This window comes from Amblyomma americanum, chromosome 3 (genome assembly GCF_052857255.1).
Source record: "Amblyomma americanum isolate KBUSLIRL-KWMA chromosome 3, ASM5285725v1, whole genome shotgun sequence".
Taxonomy (NCBI): Eukaryota; Metazoa; Arthropoda; class Arachnida; order Ixodida; family Ixodidae; genus Amblyomma; species Amblyomma americanum.
Window position 1 is genome coordinate 182,242,792 of NC_135499.1, and position 16,370 is coordinate 182,259,161.

General features: G+C 49.5%; 1 protein-coding gene across 1 annotated transcript in view; it reads left to right on the forward strand.

The window, feature by feature from the left end:
* Positions 1-220: 220 nt before the first annotated feature.
* LOC144125582 (ADAMTS-like protein 4) overlaps positions 221-16,370 on the forward strand; it is a 54,356-nt gene continuing 38,206 nt past the window's right edge. Inside the window, 1 exon segment of the mRNA XM_077659074.1 lies at positions 221-1,330. Within this exon segment, the coding sequence (XP_077515200.1) occupies positions 1,308-1,330 (23 nt within the window). The 5' untranslated portion in view covers positions 221-1,307.

Consider the following 16,370-nt stretch of genomic DNA (forward strand, 5'->3'; position numbering starts at 1 on the left):
TTCAAGATGCAAGAGTAAGAGAGAAAGGGTGCGGACCCGCTGCGCTTCTGCTCGGCGGCGCTTTGCGAGAGCAGCGGCAGCGAGCCAGGCCCGTTCCTCTCGCGGCGTGTCTTGCAAGCGAGCCAACGACGACGTCGCGCGCCCCCTGTCGACCACGGAAGGGTGCTGCAGCGAGCACACACACGTCTCCTCCGACCGCGGCAGCGGCGGGAGCTCCTCTGTTTGGAAGTCGTGCGCCTCCACAGGTGGCCCGCGCGCACACACCCGCCGCAGCGTGCTGCCGCGCTCCTGCCTCTGCCTCCAGCGGCCGATGGATTCGTCAGCGGCGCTGGCCGCTCGGGAGGTTGGCGCGAGGCTGCTCGGACGACGACGACGCGCTTAGCGCTGCGGGAAGGCACGCCTCTCAGACGCCGCCGCTGGGTGGTCCCTGACGGCGTGCTGCTGGTTGCGCTTGCCAAGCTCTCCGTCATCGAGCTGCACCCTCCCCCAACCACCTCGCTCGGCAAGAGAGACTGCTGCGATCGACAACGGAACTCGCGAGCAGTCGCTCAGCGCGTCGACTCTGCAGCTGCTGATTGGTGTTCCCCGGCCGCTCCCGTGCTGCTGTAATCCCCTCCTAGAACTCCTCGCATCCGCGTCCTTTCGCCATCGCCCAACTTTCTTCGCCACACGCTTCGGTCGCGCTTACGACTCGCTGGAAAGTCGACGGGCAGATGCTCAATAAGACCGATAGAAGACGAGACGAGCCTCTTCCTTCGCTTTTTATTTTCGCTCCTCTATTTTTTTTTCCTTCCCGTTTCTCTTGAGCGACATCTAGCGCGGCGTGCCGCTGCGGCTCCTGCACCGCCGTTTTTTTCCCACGGGTGCGAGACTGTCTCCTAGGCGTCAGGCGAAGAGTGTCGTGCCCGCATCCCCCCTTTCTCCCTTACCGCGGGGGCCTCTGCTCTGCTACACACGCTCCGCGGCGTCGTCATTTTATGCCGAGCCATTATTTTCTTGCCCGCTTTGTTCCCCGCCAGATATGTGCCTCGGACGGGCGCGGTACTACCCCCTCCCCGTGAGTTGTGACCGGTGGCAAATTTAGCGCCGGCCACAAAAAACGGCCCCGTCGTCTGTCGGTCCTCTGCTATGCGGTGGTTCGCCCCGCGCCTGCTCCTCTGCTGAACAGGAAGCGTCGCGGCGCCCCGACCGCAAAGCGGCGACGCAAGTGGACGCGGCTCCGTTGCGAAAGGACTCGTCGCCGGTTGACGTCACCGATTCCGACAGGCTCTGACAGCCGCGGCGTGAACTTGAACTGCGCGGGAGCCATGGGTGGAGCCAAGCTGCTGAGGTAAAGTGTGCCTTCGGGTTCTCTTGTCTCCAGTTCGCGCGACTATAGTGTCTTCCTATTTAATACTGTACTCATCTTCAATGTTCATCTTGATTGTTTTAAATTCATTGAATAACTTATTGGTTTGAATCGGGTTGATGGGGTGGTTACGTTGGCGATCCTAAATGAGCATTTAGTACTAACATAAAACAGGATAGGAAAAGATAACGGCGCGTATCGTATACAGAAAATATTTCCAGGCGGCCGTAGACTGGTAGGAGGGGTGAGTTTTGACTGCGATAGCATCAATCGTTTGAAAGAATCTACGCTCCTGTACAGAATAATAAGTACGCGTATTGGCTCCCACAATAGCGTAAAGATGCTTCAGTTCAATTCCAGTCTCCCGCGATCATGAATGCTACTGACCGCAATACGACAGCGGTATACGCCACACGTGTCAGTGGTCCGAGTTGTGCTCCGTGTCGGCTCTCACTTTCAGTTGCAGAGAGCAGAAAATGTCACGCTCGGTTCACTGCGTGGAGCGTTTGGAACTCACGTCAACATGCGCACGTTCACTGCGCCTCGTGAGCGTCGTGAGCATTAAAGTCATCCCGCAAGTGTCACGCTAAACCGGATTCGCCGCATCCGCTGAAATATAGAGAACCTTGCATTCGCTACGTTCCGCGCCTTAGTTCGCTTGCACAAGATGCGAGAGCACTCGTAGGGTGGCCCACTGAGTATGTACACTTACGAAACAAAAATTTACATGATGAAGAGTATATATTTTTTTTCATTTTTCCTTTCGGTTTTTGGTGGTCAGCTCTCTTGCTCGTGGGGAGAAGGGCAATTAACGCGGGCCATAAATTACGGTTAATAACGGCTATTCACCGGGCCTTAAAGACTCTGCAGAAGGCGTGGGCGAAACCGGTCCAGGGCTATCAAGCGTGTCTCGTCAGTCCCGTTATACAAGGTGATTTATGCAGATTACGCGAGCATCGTCGTCTGTTTGCTTTTCTGCGCCCCTGGTGCTCGCCTGTGGCCAGCGGGGGGTCGTGAGTGCCAGCATAATGCGCTTCAAGGCAAAAACGCCTAATGACGGCAACAAAATGAACGTCCGTGCCGTCTACAAAACATAAAAATGGAAAAAAAGTCTTTGAGGCCAAGCCGGCAGAAACATGCTGCGGCAACAGAGATTGAGGAACCTTGCAATCTTTCCGGGGTTCAAAAAGTGCCTGGGCCGTTACAAATATAATGAGACCTCATTATTTTTATGAAACTATAGCGGCTGCAAGTAGCTGAACAGCGTTTCTTCATGATGCGCGTTGACACCTAAAACGCCGCTTTATGAGCATGGCCTCCGTCACTGACTATGCGTTTTTACTCACTCGCGGCGTTCGCAAACGACCATTTAGTGCCAGAATAAGTCTACATATGTCAGTGAATGTGTATAAACACTTCACATTGCACTTGGTAGCAACTTTTCCAGAAACGAAAAGAATTCCTCCACAGTCTGTCTGTCATCACCTCAAAGATATAGAAGTCACAGGCCGCCAAAAGCGGACTCTGTAACGAACGGGTTCACACGAAATTAGCAATGGGCTGCCTGGACTTCAAGCTGGTAAGGGGCCTATAGCTTTAACGCCTTGCATCAGAAAAGTGCCCTTTTTTTTAGACGTGACTCCGGAAAACGGGGCCTTTATCTTTACATTGGTTGTGTATCACTCAGGGAGGACAACCTCGCCAAAGTTAACTTTAGCGTCGCGTTGCTGCGGCGCTCCCTGAAAAACTTCCTCGCCGTGCATTACCACTCTCGTGGCATTCGTGGTACCCGACCTGGCACAGACATCGCAATATTGCAGCATTGCCAACACTGTTTCCAACATTGTGAACCCGAGGTGCAGTTCCATGCAGTGTTATTCACCGATCATAATCAGCTCTGTCGAGGCGCTTTTCATTTTGCTCTCTGAAAGATGAGTATTGTCTCCCCTAACGTCAACAAATTAAATAATTTCCGCACCTCAATAATTCAATTGTAGATATTTCCGTCATACGCGCGTCAATGCCACCCGCCATCTTTATAGTATTGCCCTCGTGCTGCGGACTGTAGCGCGGCGCAAAGTTAGCTGAGTATTGGCAGGAGGGTTGTTAACACTGCTGCAGTACTACGAATATTCACTAGCCGTCACCTTGAGCCAATATAATACCACCAGAGGTTCGACTTGAACGACTGTTCATGTAGGCTTTTCTATCTACGCCTTCATCATTCAGAAGCGCAACTAAACAGTTCGTGTTGGACGTACATAGGACAAAACACATGTCTAGAACGACCGAACTGCGTGTCCGCCAAAGCCGCTGCGACCAGGAAGGAAAAAAAAAAGTACGATTAAATTGTATGAGTTTAACTGCACATGATTGCATCGAGACCATTTTTAACCTAATTTTATCGCTAGATATCGTGTGTTCAGCCCAAAACACGCCCAGAACTTGTTCTAGGCAAGCGTTTTGCACTTTATACGTCATCCCTTAAAGTACACGCCATTGTTACTCTGAATTTACTTTAGTGCCATGATACATTAAGGAAAAAAAACGCTCGCTGATCATTTAGAATGAAAAAGAGCCACAAAGATAAATATGAGGTTTGAGGCGCTGACCTGTTTAACTGTGAGCACAAAACTTCCGAATAATAGTAACAAGCGTTCAGGTAGTGCGCAACGAATTCCAGCTCCTTGAAATTTTTCATTGCAGTTTCCTTATCACTTGCTTTCAGCGCTGGACTACTGACTTAGACATGCACCAGTTATACTAAAATTGCGACAGTGCTTTAGATCGGCGGTCAAAAGGTGAGGCGCAGGTTCCGGAAAGACTTTAATCACTTGGTGACTGGGCTCATCCGTTTCTGTATTTTTCGAATCATTTCGTGAACTGGGAAACTTAAACCGTGCGACGGTAATTGTAGTGGCGGTGAGCAGAAAAAAAATTTAGGTTTTGCGAAATCTCGACAAATAGACTGTGAACAATGCTTGCATCTTTTATTTTTCCACTCCTGTTGTACTACGCTTAGGAAATAAAATCTTACGAAATGGGATCATTACTAAAGGTGCCCTATGCGCTTCCCGTCACCTACAAGGTTTTCAAATAGTTGCTTAACCAATACGGGCCTTTTTTTATTTTTCCAAGATGCTCGAAGCAAATGGAGCAGAGAGCAAAACGGGAGAACATGTGTGCGAAGAGGACAAATCGTTTTATAACCTGAACTGCTAGCTGCATTGGCATAATTTCTTCCAAAGGCAATCGATCATACCAATGCCCCAAGCTCTTCTATAGTTTAATTTTGTACAGTCTCGTTCTCGTGGCAACGTATTACCATCCCTTCAGTGTACTTCTGGATTCACCAATTCTGATCAATTCGTATTTTTAAAGTGGTGCAGGACATGGGTGGATTAAGCCACACAATTCATTTCGTAAGTTTTCTCCTTCATCTAAGCGCGGAAATTGCTCGCAATGAAAATTGAATGCGTCCGCGAAGTTCAACTTTATTGGGCACACAAAACCCTGTAATCTGACGTCAGCAGGATCTCCCGCTTACTACAGCGAGGCCAGCGGGTTTCGGGGCAGTTATTGCGAATGCAAGTGGAACAATTCTTGTTGAATGAAAGACTGATGCACCATGGCCTTACCGAAAATCCCCTCAATTAGACGCAAAGCTCCGTATTTCAGGCCCTTTTTTTTTTTCTCGCAACAGCTCCAAAACTACGTCAATTTGGAAAAAGTGAGAAAATTTCGGTCCTCAAAATTAATTCCCTCAAACTACGTGAAAATTTTCTGTTCGCCAAATTTTGTTTCTCAAATTCTCTGACAAAGGAAAAATTTCTCGAATGGAGCACGACTGGTTAAAGAACGCGTTTGCAAATGATTGTCTAAGTTTTTCGTTAACGAGAGCCAACAAAGCAAAAAGGCCATTTCACAGTTGAAGGCTAAACTACTTTGGACGTCTGACTAGTCATGACTAGTTGATTTAGTCCCACTGTAACATACAGCATTGCTCATTTTTCTCCTAACCCTGCGTGTGTTTCTTCGTGATGTCAGGCAACTTCAAATGACCTCGTTTTCGGCCGCTTCCGCGAGCCGCCAAGCAGAGACGATCAATCATGACATGCCAAGTTTTGATCCTCAACGCCCAAAGTAGAGCCATGCACCCTGGTGGACAATAGTACTATGCAGCTAGGCGGATAGTGGAGTACCACAGCGTTCAGTTTTAGTTCCTTTGCTATTTAATACAGCTTTCATGCCAATGGCTTCCAAATTATCTGAAATATCACATGTACAGTTCGTAATTTACATAGATTATGTCACGATATCGCCCATTGATAAACACTTGGAGACGCAGAATATTCAAGCCGCCGCGGTGGCTGAGTGGTTACGGCGCTCGGCTGCTGCTGGCCTGAAAGACGCGGGCTCGATCCCGGCCGCGGCGGTCGAATTTCGATGGAGGCGAAATTCTAGAGGCCCGTGTACTGTGCGATGTCAGTGCACGTTAAAGAACCCCAGGTGATCGAAATTTCCGGAGCCCTTCACTACGGCATCCCTCATAGCCTGAGTCGCCTTGGGACGTTAAACCCCCATAAACCAACCATAAACCAAACGCAGAATATTCGATTATAAGAGGCCTTAAATACACTGCATGAGTATACGTCCATGAAGCAAGGTTAGAACGGTCTCCACAGAAGTCCAGCTACGTTCACGTGGCTAGCAAAAACGGAAGAAAGCAATTGGTAACTAAAAGTGTCGCGCTGAAAAGTGGCAACCAGATATTACAATATGTGGATGAGCTAAGAGTCCTTGACCTTGACATTCATTAGTATGGCCAAGGAACACAATGGCTCCGCAGGACAAAGAAGGCAGCAGCGACTACGTTACACTTTATCAAACCCGCATCATCCAGGGGAGTAGGAGTCCGGAATGAGATGGCCAGGTAGGTGTCTTGTACGTTCAGAACTTCAGCCCCGTATATATACTACACCAGGCTCAGTTTCATCGACTGAGCAGCCGAGAGTGGGCGGCGCTGGAAACGATAAATGGGAACGCAATGCGCACCATCACTGCCCTACCAAAACTTACACCCGTCCTGATTCTCCAGAAGTATGCACAGCTCAATGCACTGAATGAACTTTTTGAAATAACGAGTCTATTAAAAAGAAAGTGCGTTATGCCCATCGCAGCCGTTTTCAATGACCTAACAGCAAGAACGCCAAAATTACAGATCCCCTTCTACGGCGATACACGACTATAACTACAAACAAGACGACTAACTACGTAGTAAAGATAAGGCGACACCTCGAACAGCGATTGACGTAAGTCCAGGAACGTGTATCGCTTATACGGATGCGTCGGTCTTAGGGCCGTAGAACGGCTGCTAGTAACGCGACACACACTGAGTTAATCACACATCGGGAATGTGTCTCTGATCACCCGGACCGTCTTGCGATGGAGCTCAACGCTATCCGTGATGCTATGGAGTCTAAAATAGCTAGGTGTCTATAAGAAAACCCCATATTTACGCGGACTCTTTGGCGGCTATTAGGCAACTCAAGAGTGTTGCAAAGACATTAAGCATCACTCAACAGGTACGTGCCCTCAATATGAGAACGAAGAAACGCATCCAGGCACATTGGACACAAGAAGATGCGTAGAAAGTTCAGTAGAGGAGAGCAGACGCTTTAACACACCAAGTGCCTCACCAGCTAGACTTCATTTTTATCTCCCCTCCGCTCTTCCCACCTTGACGTCATCGTTAATGAGAAGCACGCGTGTCATGATTGCCCCGTGAATTTATCCCCTGTCTCAGAATTTGATGAGATTGGAGGAGGCGTCCCTTAGAAGGATTAGGGCTGAGGAGGCCCTTGCCGCATGTGCCGATGGGGCTCTCAAAAATATACAGTCCCGTAGCACATGTCCTAAGCATTCCACGTCCACCGCTGACGTGGAAGTTCGCCACCTTCTGTGGAAGTGTCCCGGAACAAGGGCTTCGAGACTACGGTAACCATGGAAAGTTGTAACGTCTGTCAGAAAGGAAGATTTCACCCTGTGGCTGACGGAAAACACTAAGAACCGGAGGCTGCTCACGTTTCTGGATGAAAACAGCCTCCACAGCCTTCTATGGTATACTGACTGCCCCATCTTATGCCATACGGCAGGCCCTAGAAATAACAAAAAAAAACACCCAAGTGGCTTATGACATTTTGTTCTCAATTGTACTCAAAATTCCCTCTTTCGGTCATTTTTTTCCGCGCAGCAGCTGGAACACTCCGTCAGTTTGGAAAAAGCGAGACGATTTCACTTATTAAAATTCTCTGAAAGTCCGTGCAAATTTCCTTTCCGCCAATTTTTTCCCCACAACGCGATAAGTTCGACTGTTCAAAGCCTTCGACCACGCGGTGGCAGCAAGGGTAACTAGAAGCGTTTGTCCCGGATCCCTCGTAATGATCGACAGAAGGCCTAATAACAAAAAGGTCCCGCTTGCACACGCGCGCCGAAGAACACATCCGCGACAAGCCTCGTCGGGCGAATCCTCTCAGCTTCCGCGTCTCGTCTGCACGCGCGCATACGCGACACGGCTTCTTTGCGTGCAGCGGCGAGGCCGATAATGAGGCGCTTCCTCTCGGTTCCGCCCCGGCGTCGTTGTCTTCGTCGTCTAGCGACGCGGGGCCACGCGTGAGGCTCACGCGTCCGTAGTACGGCCTAACCCTCGCGCTGCGTGGCTGTCACTCAATTAGCTCGCGCATTCATCAGGGCGCTCGGCGGGACTTGGCTGGTCGCGCGGCTCGTCGATTGTCGGGCCACCGAGAGGCCCTATCTGTCATCGCCGCCGGCCCCGGGCGCGCAGATTTACGGTCGGCCACACGTGGAGATCCACGCTGGAGCGTGCACACCATCCGCCTCCCGTTTTCCCCGCCGCGTATATATATATACACTTTCTGTTCCCTTCGCCTCTATTTCCTCTCCTATCGTTCTAGCTCGTTCCCCCGCTTATTTCCATATATTGCGTCTCTCTTTACGTCGCCGTTCGTTCGTTCCCAGATCCCTTCCCGGAATATAAAAGAAGAAGAAAAAAAGAGCTGCGCGTGCACGTTTTTCTGCACGTGCGGAAGCTCGCTGTCGGCTTTTACGGCCGCTGCCGCCGGGATCTCTCTTGGCCGTTCCTCGGGAGAGCAAGAAACAACACTTGCGGCCGCCTCAATCTCTCGGAATAAATGGCCGCTGTTTTTTCGCGCTGGATGAGAAAACAGGTGGCAGGTGCTGTGATGCGGCCTAAATAATCCGCCCTTATACGTGAAGCTGAGCTTCGTGAGATAATTTCTTTCTGGGAGCGACTGGGTTCTAATCCTAAAGCCCGGTGTGCGTGACGGTCCCTGGGCGACACTTTTCTTTTCTTAGAGGTGAGAAAAAGTGATGTGGTGGAACAAATCATCGAGGTGTTTTTCTTTTCCTGCACTCCGTCCCCTCCCCCCCCCCCCCCCGTAAAGAAAAAAAAACAGTCGAGGTGTGTTGTGTGGTGTGTAAGAATTTTTTAAACATGGCACAACGACAACAATTAACAGTTACGAAGTGTATACTATGTGCGTGCCGAGAAGAACAACGAATTGTTGCCTCTGAAGAAGGCCTGTCGTTGGCCTGAATTCGTGCGATAAGAATAACTGGATGTCACCATGTGAGGCACAAGGTGAAATGCGTGAACAAGGCTGTAATTCTGCCAGTTTCATCCAGGCTGTTTAGGCAAAAGAAAATAATAGGTGTCTCTTGGCAGCCTTTCGTGCACCGTAATTTACCGCTTGTACTCTTCGCTTTTTGCAGGCTGCGCGCCTCCGCGTGGCTCAGTGACTATGACGTTCTGTACATGAGCACAATGTCGCGGGTTCGAACCCGGCCGAGATGGTCGCATTTCTATGGAGGTACATTCGAAAAACGCCCTGGTATTCAGATATATGCCGCTGAGCGTTAAAAAATCCCCAGTGGCTGAAATCAATCCGCAGTCCTTCACTTGACACGCAGGCTTGGCACATAAAGGTTCATTAATTAATGAACAGCTGGAGCTTCACGTGCTGCAGGTCATTCAGGAGTGCAATTAGCCTATTGAGTCTATCCTTGCCCTCCGTGTCCCTACACAGCACATTTCTCATTCAGTAATCTCAAAAACTGTCCTCTTAGGACAGCACCGCTAATACAAGGGAACCGCTAATACAACGGAATAAGATATATCGCGTTCGAATAAATGGTTGCAGCAGTTCAAAGCGTAAACTTCAAGGCATTTTCTAAGTGAAACTTTTTTTCGTTCGTGGTCACGAAATCCCGAGCACGCTTCGCGAATCCACTCCAGTGTGCGACGTCAGTGCACGTTAAAGAACCCCAGGTGGTCGAAATTTCCGGAGACCTCCACTACAGCGTCCCTCATAGCCCGAGTCTCTTTGGGACGTTAAACCCCCCTAAAACCAAACCAAACCACTCCAGTGCAAACAAACTATTTATTTCTTAAGATATCTGGTAGGCTTATTATATTAAACCACAGTATTACTACTGAGAAGGGAGCAGACAAACGGAGTGCATATTTCCGCCCGCCAGCATTTAGAAGAGGAAAAAGCTAACGCATGATAAGAGGTTGCCGTTCGTTGGAGGAAACGTAACAACGTCAGCTGCGTCTGTATACGGCTGCCAATTAATAGTTCATGCGCGTATGCGCACTCGTGCATATATTTGCTTTGGAACACGTCCTGAGAGATCGATGCCTCGTTGACAAGTGTATACGTGTGTCCGGTATACGTGGACGTACACGCGGGAGGAGGCGGATGACGGGGGGGGGGGGGGGGGGGGGGAGCTACGCCGCACGCCTGTACGTCACGTCCGACGTGAAGAACGACGGCTACCTCCATCGCAGAGCTCGCGTGCCGGCTCGGAAGGAGAGCTGCCATTGAGCACAGCCGAAGGCTCCGGTCACGCGGCGGCGCGCCTGTCGTTCTGTAATTGCCTCACGACGCCCACGTAAGGAGCGTGACGGGATTGGCCCGCCATTGCAGCCCGAGACAAGGCGGCCCCCGGGATTGAGACGGCGCGGGTAGCGCTGGGCTACTATGCTGAAGCCTTGGGCTCTGAACTGCTGCTGCATCGAGCGGCTGCTGTCTTCATTTTCGGTATCACTTGGCGCTCGCGTGAAGTAAGGCCTTCGGCCGTTCAATTCGGCGCCTCAATATCGCGTAAAAGACAGCTGGATGGCGTCTTGTGCGCGCACGCGCCAATATCCGCGTGTGCTGTAGCTGAACGCTTTGATCTTGGACAGAAACGCCGGCGTCAGCGGATTCGTGCGCTGACAGAACTGCCAAAGGCTGCAGGAGACGCATTAGTCTCGGTTTGAGACGCCAGCTTTCTTTCTACTGCACGCGTGATGCGGACACGGGTTACTCCTGCGCGTCGAAAGTAACTTCCGAGATGTGGCGCCATCTGTGTCATTCGCAGCGAAATATTGCTTTCGGGCGAGTAGAACACCTGAGTTTGCTTTGGCTTCTACATCCTGCAGGTGAGAAGAATCGCTTTGCATGCATATGCGTCAGCAGTACAACTGTGAGAGCATACGCTCGACATGCATGCAGACGAAGCTGCCAGCAGGAAACGCGCAGTCGTGCGTACAGTGCAAGTGAGCAGACCAAATTTCCTGCATTAGTGCTAAGATCGTGTCTGCGGAGTTGCGCGAAAGCGCAGCGGCAGCTAGTGTTATTTTCATCTAGCCAACGTCAATCAACAACAGCCAAGCTGCGAGGAAAGGTACGGAGCGCTGGAAATAGCGTACTCTCAACTAAGACGTCACAGACTATCGTTTTCGCCTCCGTTCACCACCCCGCCTTCGTGTCGAAGTACCTACCCCCGTGGCTTCGATATTGATCGCCCCTGCCTGGCTCGTCCAGTTCGTGAACGTAGTCGTGCCCTTCGAGGCTGTGTTCCGCATGACTGGGTAAACCTGTCAGTGTTCCGCGATAAATTTAAAAATAATGTCTGCAACCCTCGCAAATGGCACCGGAGTAATTGATGTCTCCACCTGTTTTAGACTCCAGCCTGGCTGTTTCTCCGTCGCTTAAGTGTAAACGCACGTCCCTCAGAACTCGTTACCGCGAACAGCTGTTCAGTGGAACAGCCATTCAGCAAACTAGCGAAAGCTGTGATTTTTTATCACCGCTTTTTGTCACAGGGGCAGACGTTACAGATACGTCCCAAGAAATGACGACGAATTGGCGTCTGTGTCTGTGGCAGAACGACGGTGAATACATCGCTCGATCGCCAATCTTCACCGGTGATTTACCTGAACTGTGCGCACCCAGCGCACAGTTCAAACCATCCCTTCAACTTGAATGACCCCCCCCCCCCCCCCCACTCATCCTGCCCTCCTCCTCCACACACCTCAGGAAAGAAAGAAAAAAAAATGATTTTTTTTAAACGCCGTGTCTTCGTCCTCGTGCTTTAAACACAGCTCCAAGTGTTGAAAAACAACCACTCAATGGTAGATTTTCTGGAAAGAAACCCCTTTCTTACCTCTTTCTTCTCTCCGACCCATAGCGTCTGGATTTCGAACCTTGAAGAGTGGGTGCTGAGTAATATGATTTGGCAGTTAACAATGGTTAGGCAGTTAATGCTTGTTTCTGGTGCTATCTGTGCTTGTTCCTTAGAGGCGGCGCAACACAAAACAATGTTAGTGTCTCTGGATAGAAAATTTTACCAGCGAATCTAAACTATGATAAAGCAGGTTTATATTTTCCTTCCAACCGAAATAGGACAAACCAAGCTTAAACGTGGTATCTCATTTAAATAACATTTCAAATGGTCTGCGCCAAAATAACCTTCTGTAACCTTCTAGAGGCTTCTCTCGTTGATGACGTCATTGGTTGCGGTTGCTCAGTGGCTATAGAGCGCTCGGCTACTGAGCCGGAATACCCAGCTTCGATCCCGGCCGCCGAGGGCCGCGTTTCGATGGAGGCGAAACGCAGAAAGGCGCCTGTGTGCTGTGCGATGGCAGTGCACCTTTAAGATCCCCAAGTGGCCAAAATTATTCCGAGGTCCTCCACTACGGCACCTCTTTCTCTCTTTCTACTTTCACTGCCCCCTTCCTCCCTTCCATTACGGCGCAGTTGAGGTGTCCACCGAGAAGTGAGACAGTTACTGCACCATTTTCTTTTCTCTAAAGCCACTTAACTAGTTGAAGGTTACCTTCATTTTTTTTTTTTTCAATCAGAGGAGCAGGAAGTTAGGAAATAAAAAGGCGTGGTATCTGTGTCCCTCGTGAACCGTGCCGAGAGGTATAGGATAAAGGGGGCCTTTTTTCCTAGTCATCTATTCGAGTTCATATACTAACGCACGCCAGTCGACGTACACCCCTTGGGAAGCTACTTCACTGTCACAAGTGTCTTTTACTTGCGGGACACTCGGTTTAACCCATCCGCCTCGTCTTGCAGCGCACTGAAGGCCGAAGTAAGCAGAAGGGAAGAACTGCACTTGACTCCCGTCCAAGTAAATGCATGCAGAGTCGACAAAGCGACAGTGTAGCAAAAACAGGGGAGGCAGCAGGATGGCGCCGGCAGACTGCGCTCACCCGAGCGTGAACAGTTGTGACACGACGCGTGGCTTAACGACGTGAGAGGCAAAGTTATGGGCGGCTCCAAACGGCGAGCTGTCGAAGCTGCCAAAGCTAACGGAAAGTCTCCCTTCGTTGAAGCACGTTGGCTTACAGGAGGGAGGGGCGGCTTTCCTTTGTTCGCGCTTTTCTTAACCACCGCCGCCCCTTCTTTCTCTCTTTTTCTATTTCCTTCTTCTTCTGTGTGGGTCACTTAAAGCGGCGCCGGTAGCCGGCAATAGAGAGCGACAGCAATCTCTATTCAGTTCTTATATCAAACAGTTTCTTAGGTGCCCGATGTGGCAAATAAATAGCAAAATGAATTGAATCGACTCATTACGCTGTATTCGAGCCATTTAATCAAATCGAGAGTATATATGACCTTCAATGTTGGTCACAATTAAGTCTACTAAATTCGCCAGGTATACAAGAAGCAAATATGTTGGATTGTGGGTTACACTAAGGCTCACGCTTTAAAATTTCTGAGCAAAATTCGAATGAGCGAAAGCAAACAGGTCATAAAATAGACAGCCGGGGACTTGCACACTAAACAAATTCTCACCCGTAAGGGTGCAAATCAGCTGTCCCCAGACGAACGCCCTTTTGGGTGCTAAAAAGGGTGCAAAGATCAGCACCCTTCAGGAAGGCTGCAAAGCATGAAAGTTTCGATGGCGCGCATCAATGCAAGGCTTTTGCTTCATGGGTGAATCAATGTGGAGCACCCTTCCAACATGCAATCGTAGACGTGTTATGGAAAAATAGTACCCTTTAATGAGGTTGCAACCATTACATCCTCTAAGGTATCACTAAGTGCACCTCTCATTAAGGGTGCTGATCTCTGCACCCTTTTTTACCACCGAACAATTGGGAAAGGGTGTTAGTCTGGGGACAGCTGATTTACACCCTAAAGGGTGAGAAATTGTTTAGTGTGTGGGTTTTGGCGTTATAATTGTGTAAAAAAAGGACAGATCGAGTTGTGGCGTTTGCGTGAAGCGGAAATCCCCGAGCATTAATCGCAGCCCCGGTTGAATAGCGCGGATGATAATTTATGCAGAAGTAATTTCTTTAAGAAAAAGAATATTAACTGATCTGAAGGTGTTTCATTTCACTACGGTGTGGTAGTGGGAATAAAGTCTAACTGAAAAATTTGAACATATCGACCCTTATTGCCTATTTTACTAGGTTCGGCAACGTCCAAGCGCTAAGACTGGTTCTAATTCACGGCCGTGAATCTGCGCTACGCAATATTTTGAAGTGCGAAAAGAGCCTATACAAGTTCTATTTTTTTCTTGAGGGCATTCCTTCCTTATTTTTTTTTTTTGCAACCCGGATTAGAGAATTTGGGCGCCCTGCAATCATCTTATTTTTCCGCGAATTATTTGTTCGTTCGTACATCACTGGCGCTCTCGGGTTGAAAGAAAATGTTTAAATGATTTTTAGAGGCCTCTTTAGCAACGGTCAGGCTAGCCGTAGTGAACGGCTCCCGATAAATTAAGGCCACTCAGGTCTACATTTTCTTGCAATTTTGTTATTAATCGATTACGTTTTTTAAATGGTAACGTTCCGGGTAATTCAGTTACTTTTTTGTAATTTATTACAGGTATTCAATTGCTTTTTTCCAAAAAAAAAATTTATAACCAGCGGTACAGCTTTGAGAACCTGAACTGACAGCAAACACTGGTGCTAGCGAGGATGCTTCCTTCGTGACAGAGCGACCGCCTGCGGAGAAGCATCGCGCTTGATCATGTTCGTACCACACAGTGTCATCGCCTCTTTCAACGGCAGTTCTTTTACCTAGAAATATCACGTGACCGCTCTGTAGAGACCCCCCACCCTTTCCGATTTGTCAGATGGCGCCCAATTTACCTCCCACTACACTCAACTTGGAAATTTCCACACAAAGCATGGAGCAAAAATGAAGCGTGGCGCTTCATAGGGGACACTAGCATCGAAGCATTGCGCAATTACGAGCTGGTGCTAAGGGTGTTCATACGTTATGATACCGACCTTCCCTACAGCGCATACACTGAGAGAGTGTTCAGTGTAGCTGCTGCATTGTTCACGAGAAAATGTGGGGAAATTAGCGACAACTTCGAAAAAGAACTCCTCTTGAAAATTAGTGTGAAATGAAATATCAAGCAAGCGGCAGTAGTTTAATGTAGGCTGAGCAAATTTTTGTTACAGCAATAACGCAGTAGTAATCGATTACTTTCGTGTAATTAATCAGTTACTTTCCTGGGGCTGTAACTGACCACTGTAATCAGTGACAATTAAGATGGAGTAATTGCAAATGTAATCGGTTACTTACTTTCTGTAACGTGTACGAGGCTGGTTCTAACCCGTACGCGGCGGCCGCGTTTCGATGGAGGCGAAAGACGAAGGCGCCAGTGTTCTGTGCATGCTCAGTGCAGGTAAAAGGAAGGTCCCAGTTGGTCGAGATTACTACAAAGCCTTCCACTACGGCACATCTTTCTCTCTTTCTTCTTTCACTCCGATCTTCATCTCTTCCCTCGGGGCGCGGTTGACGTGTCCACCAAGAATTGAGAAGAGTTACTGCGCCATTTCCGTTCCTCGAAGCCAGTTTTACTGGGCTAGAGCCCGAATCATGATATTAGTTTGTTTTTTTACATCTGTTTGTCCGCGATTTAGACATTAAGGAATAACGCCTGATTTTTACCCCCAATATTCTGAAAGAAATTAAAGGGTGTCAGGTATTTAGTGCATTTAGGCACAGGTACCTGTATAAAATACTCCTCTTGTCCAGACATGCATGTCAAGCTGTGGCTGCGTATAAATGTATCTCTTGCTAAAGCTGTGTTGAGAACAAGACCGCAAAGCACTCCCTCCCTGCCGGCGTGTATTACACCCGCCTTTCATGCCTGAGGACGCTGACCGCGTTATCGGACAGGGCAGCGGTGAAGCCGCTCTCCAGTGCGACGAGTGCGGGGCGCAGTGGGGAGGGTTCCTAAAAGCGTCGATGGTTCGGCACTCCTGGGAGGCTCGTTAAGGTGGCAGCCAAGTGGCCCGCCTGATGGATGGACGGATGGATGGACAGGAGCAAAAACACGCCGCCGTCGTGTCGGCAACACAGGCGGCGGGCGCTGTGCTTGGGCCCCCACCTTTCGCTTCTGAGGTTGAGAGGCGCGTGGCTCACCGCATAGTGACGCATATATCCGCACATACGCACACACGCACAGCCTTGCGGAAGTTTTCCCGATGGGAAGGGGGGTGGCGGGTGATCGTGGGTCCCGAAATAAAACACGCGCCGATCCTGCTGAGGATCGAGGAATGCCGCGTGGAACAGCAGGTGCCTGACCTTGTTTTCGTAGCCGAAAGGGTGCCGTGTAGCAACTATAGCGTACAAACTATTGAACCGTTAAGAACCAGCTTGCGCAAGGGTTGCTGCGCTTGTTG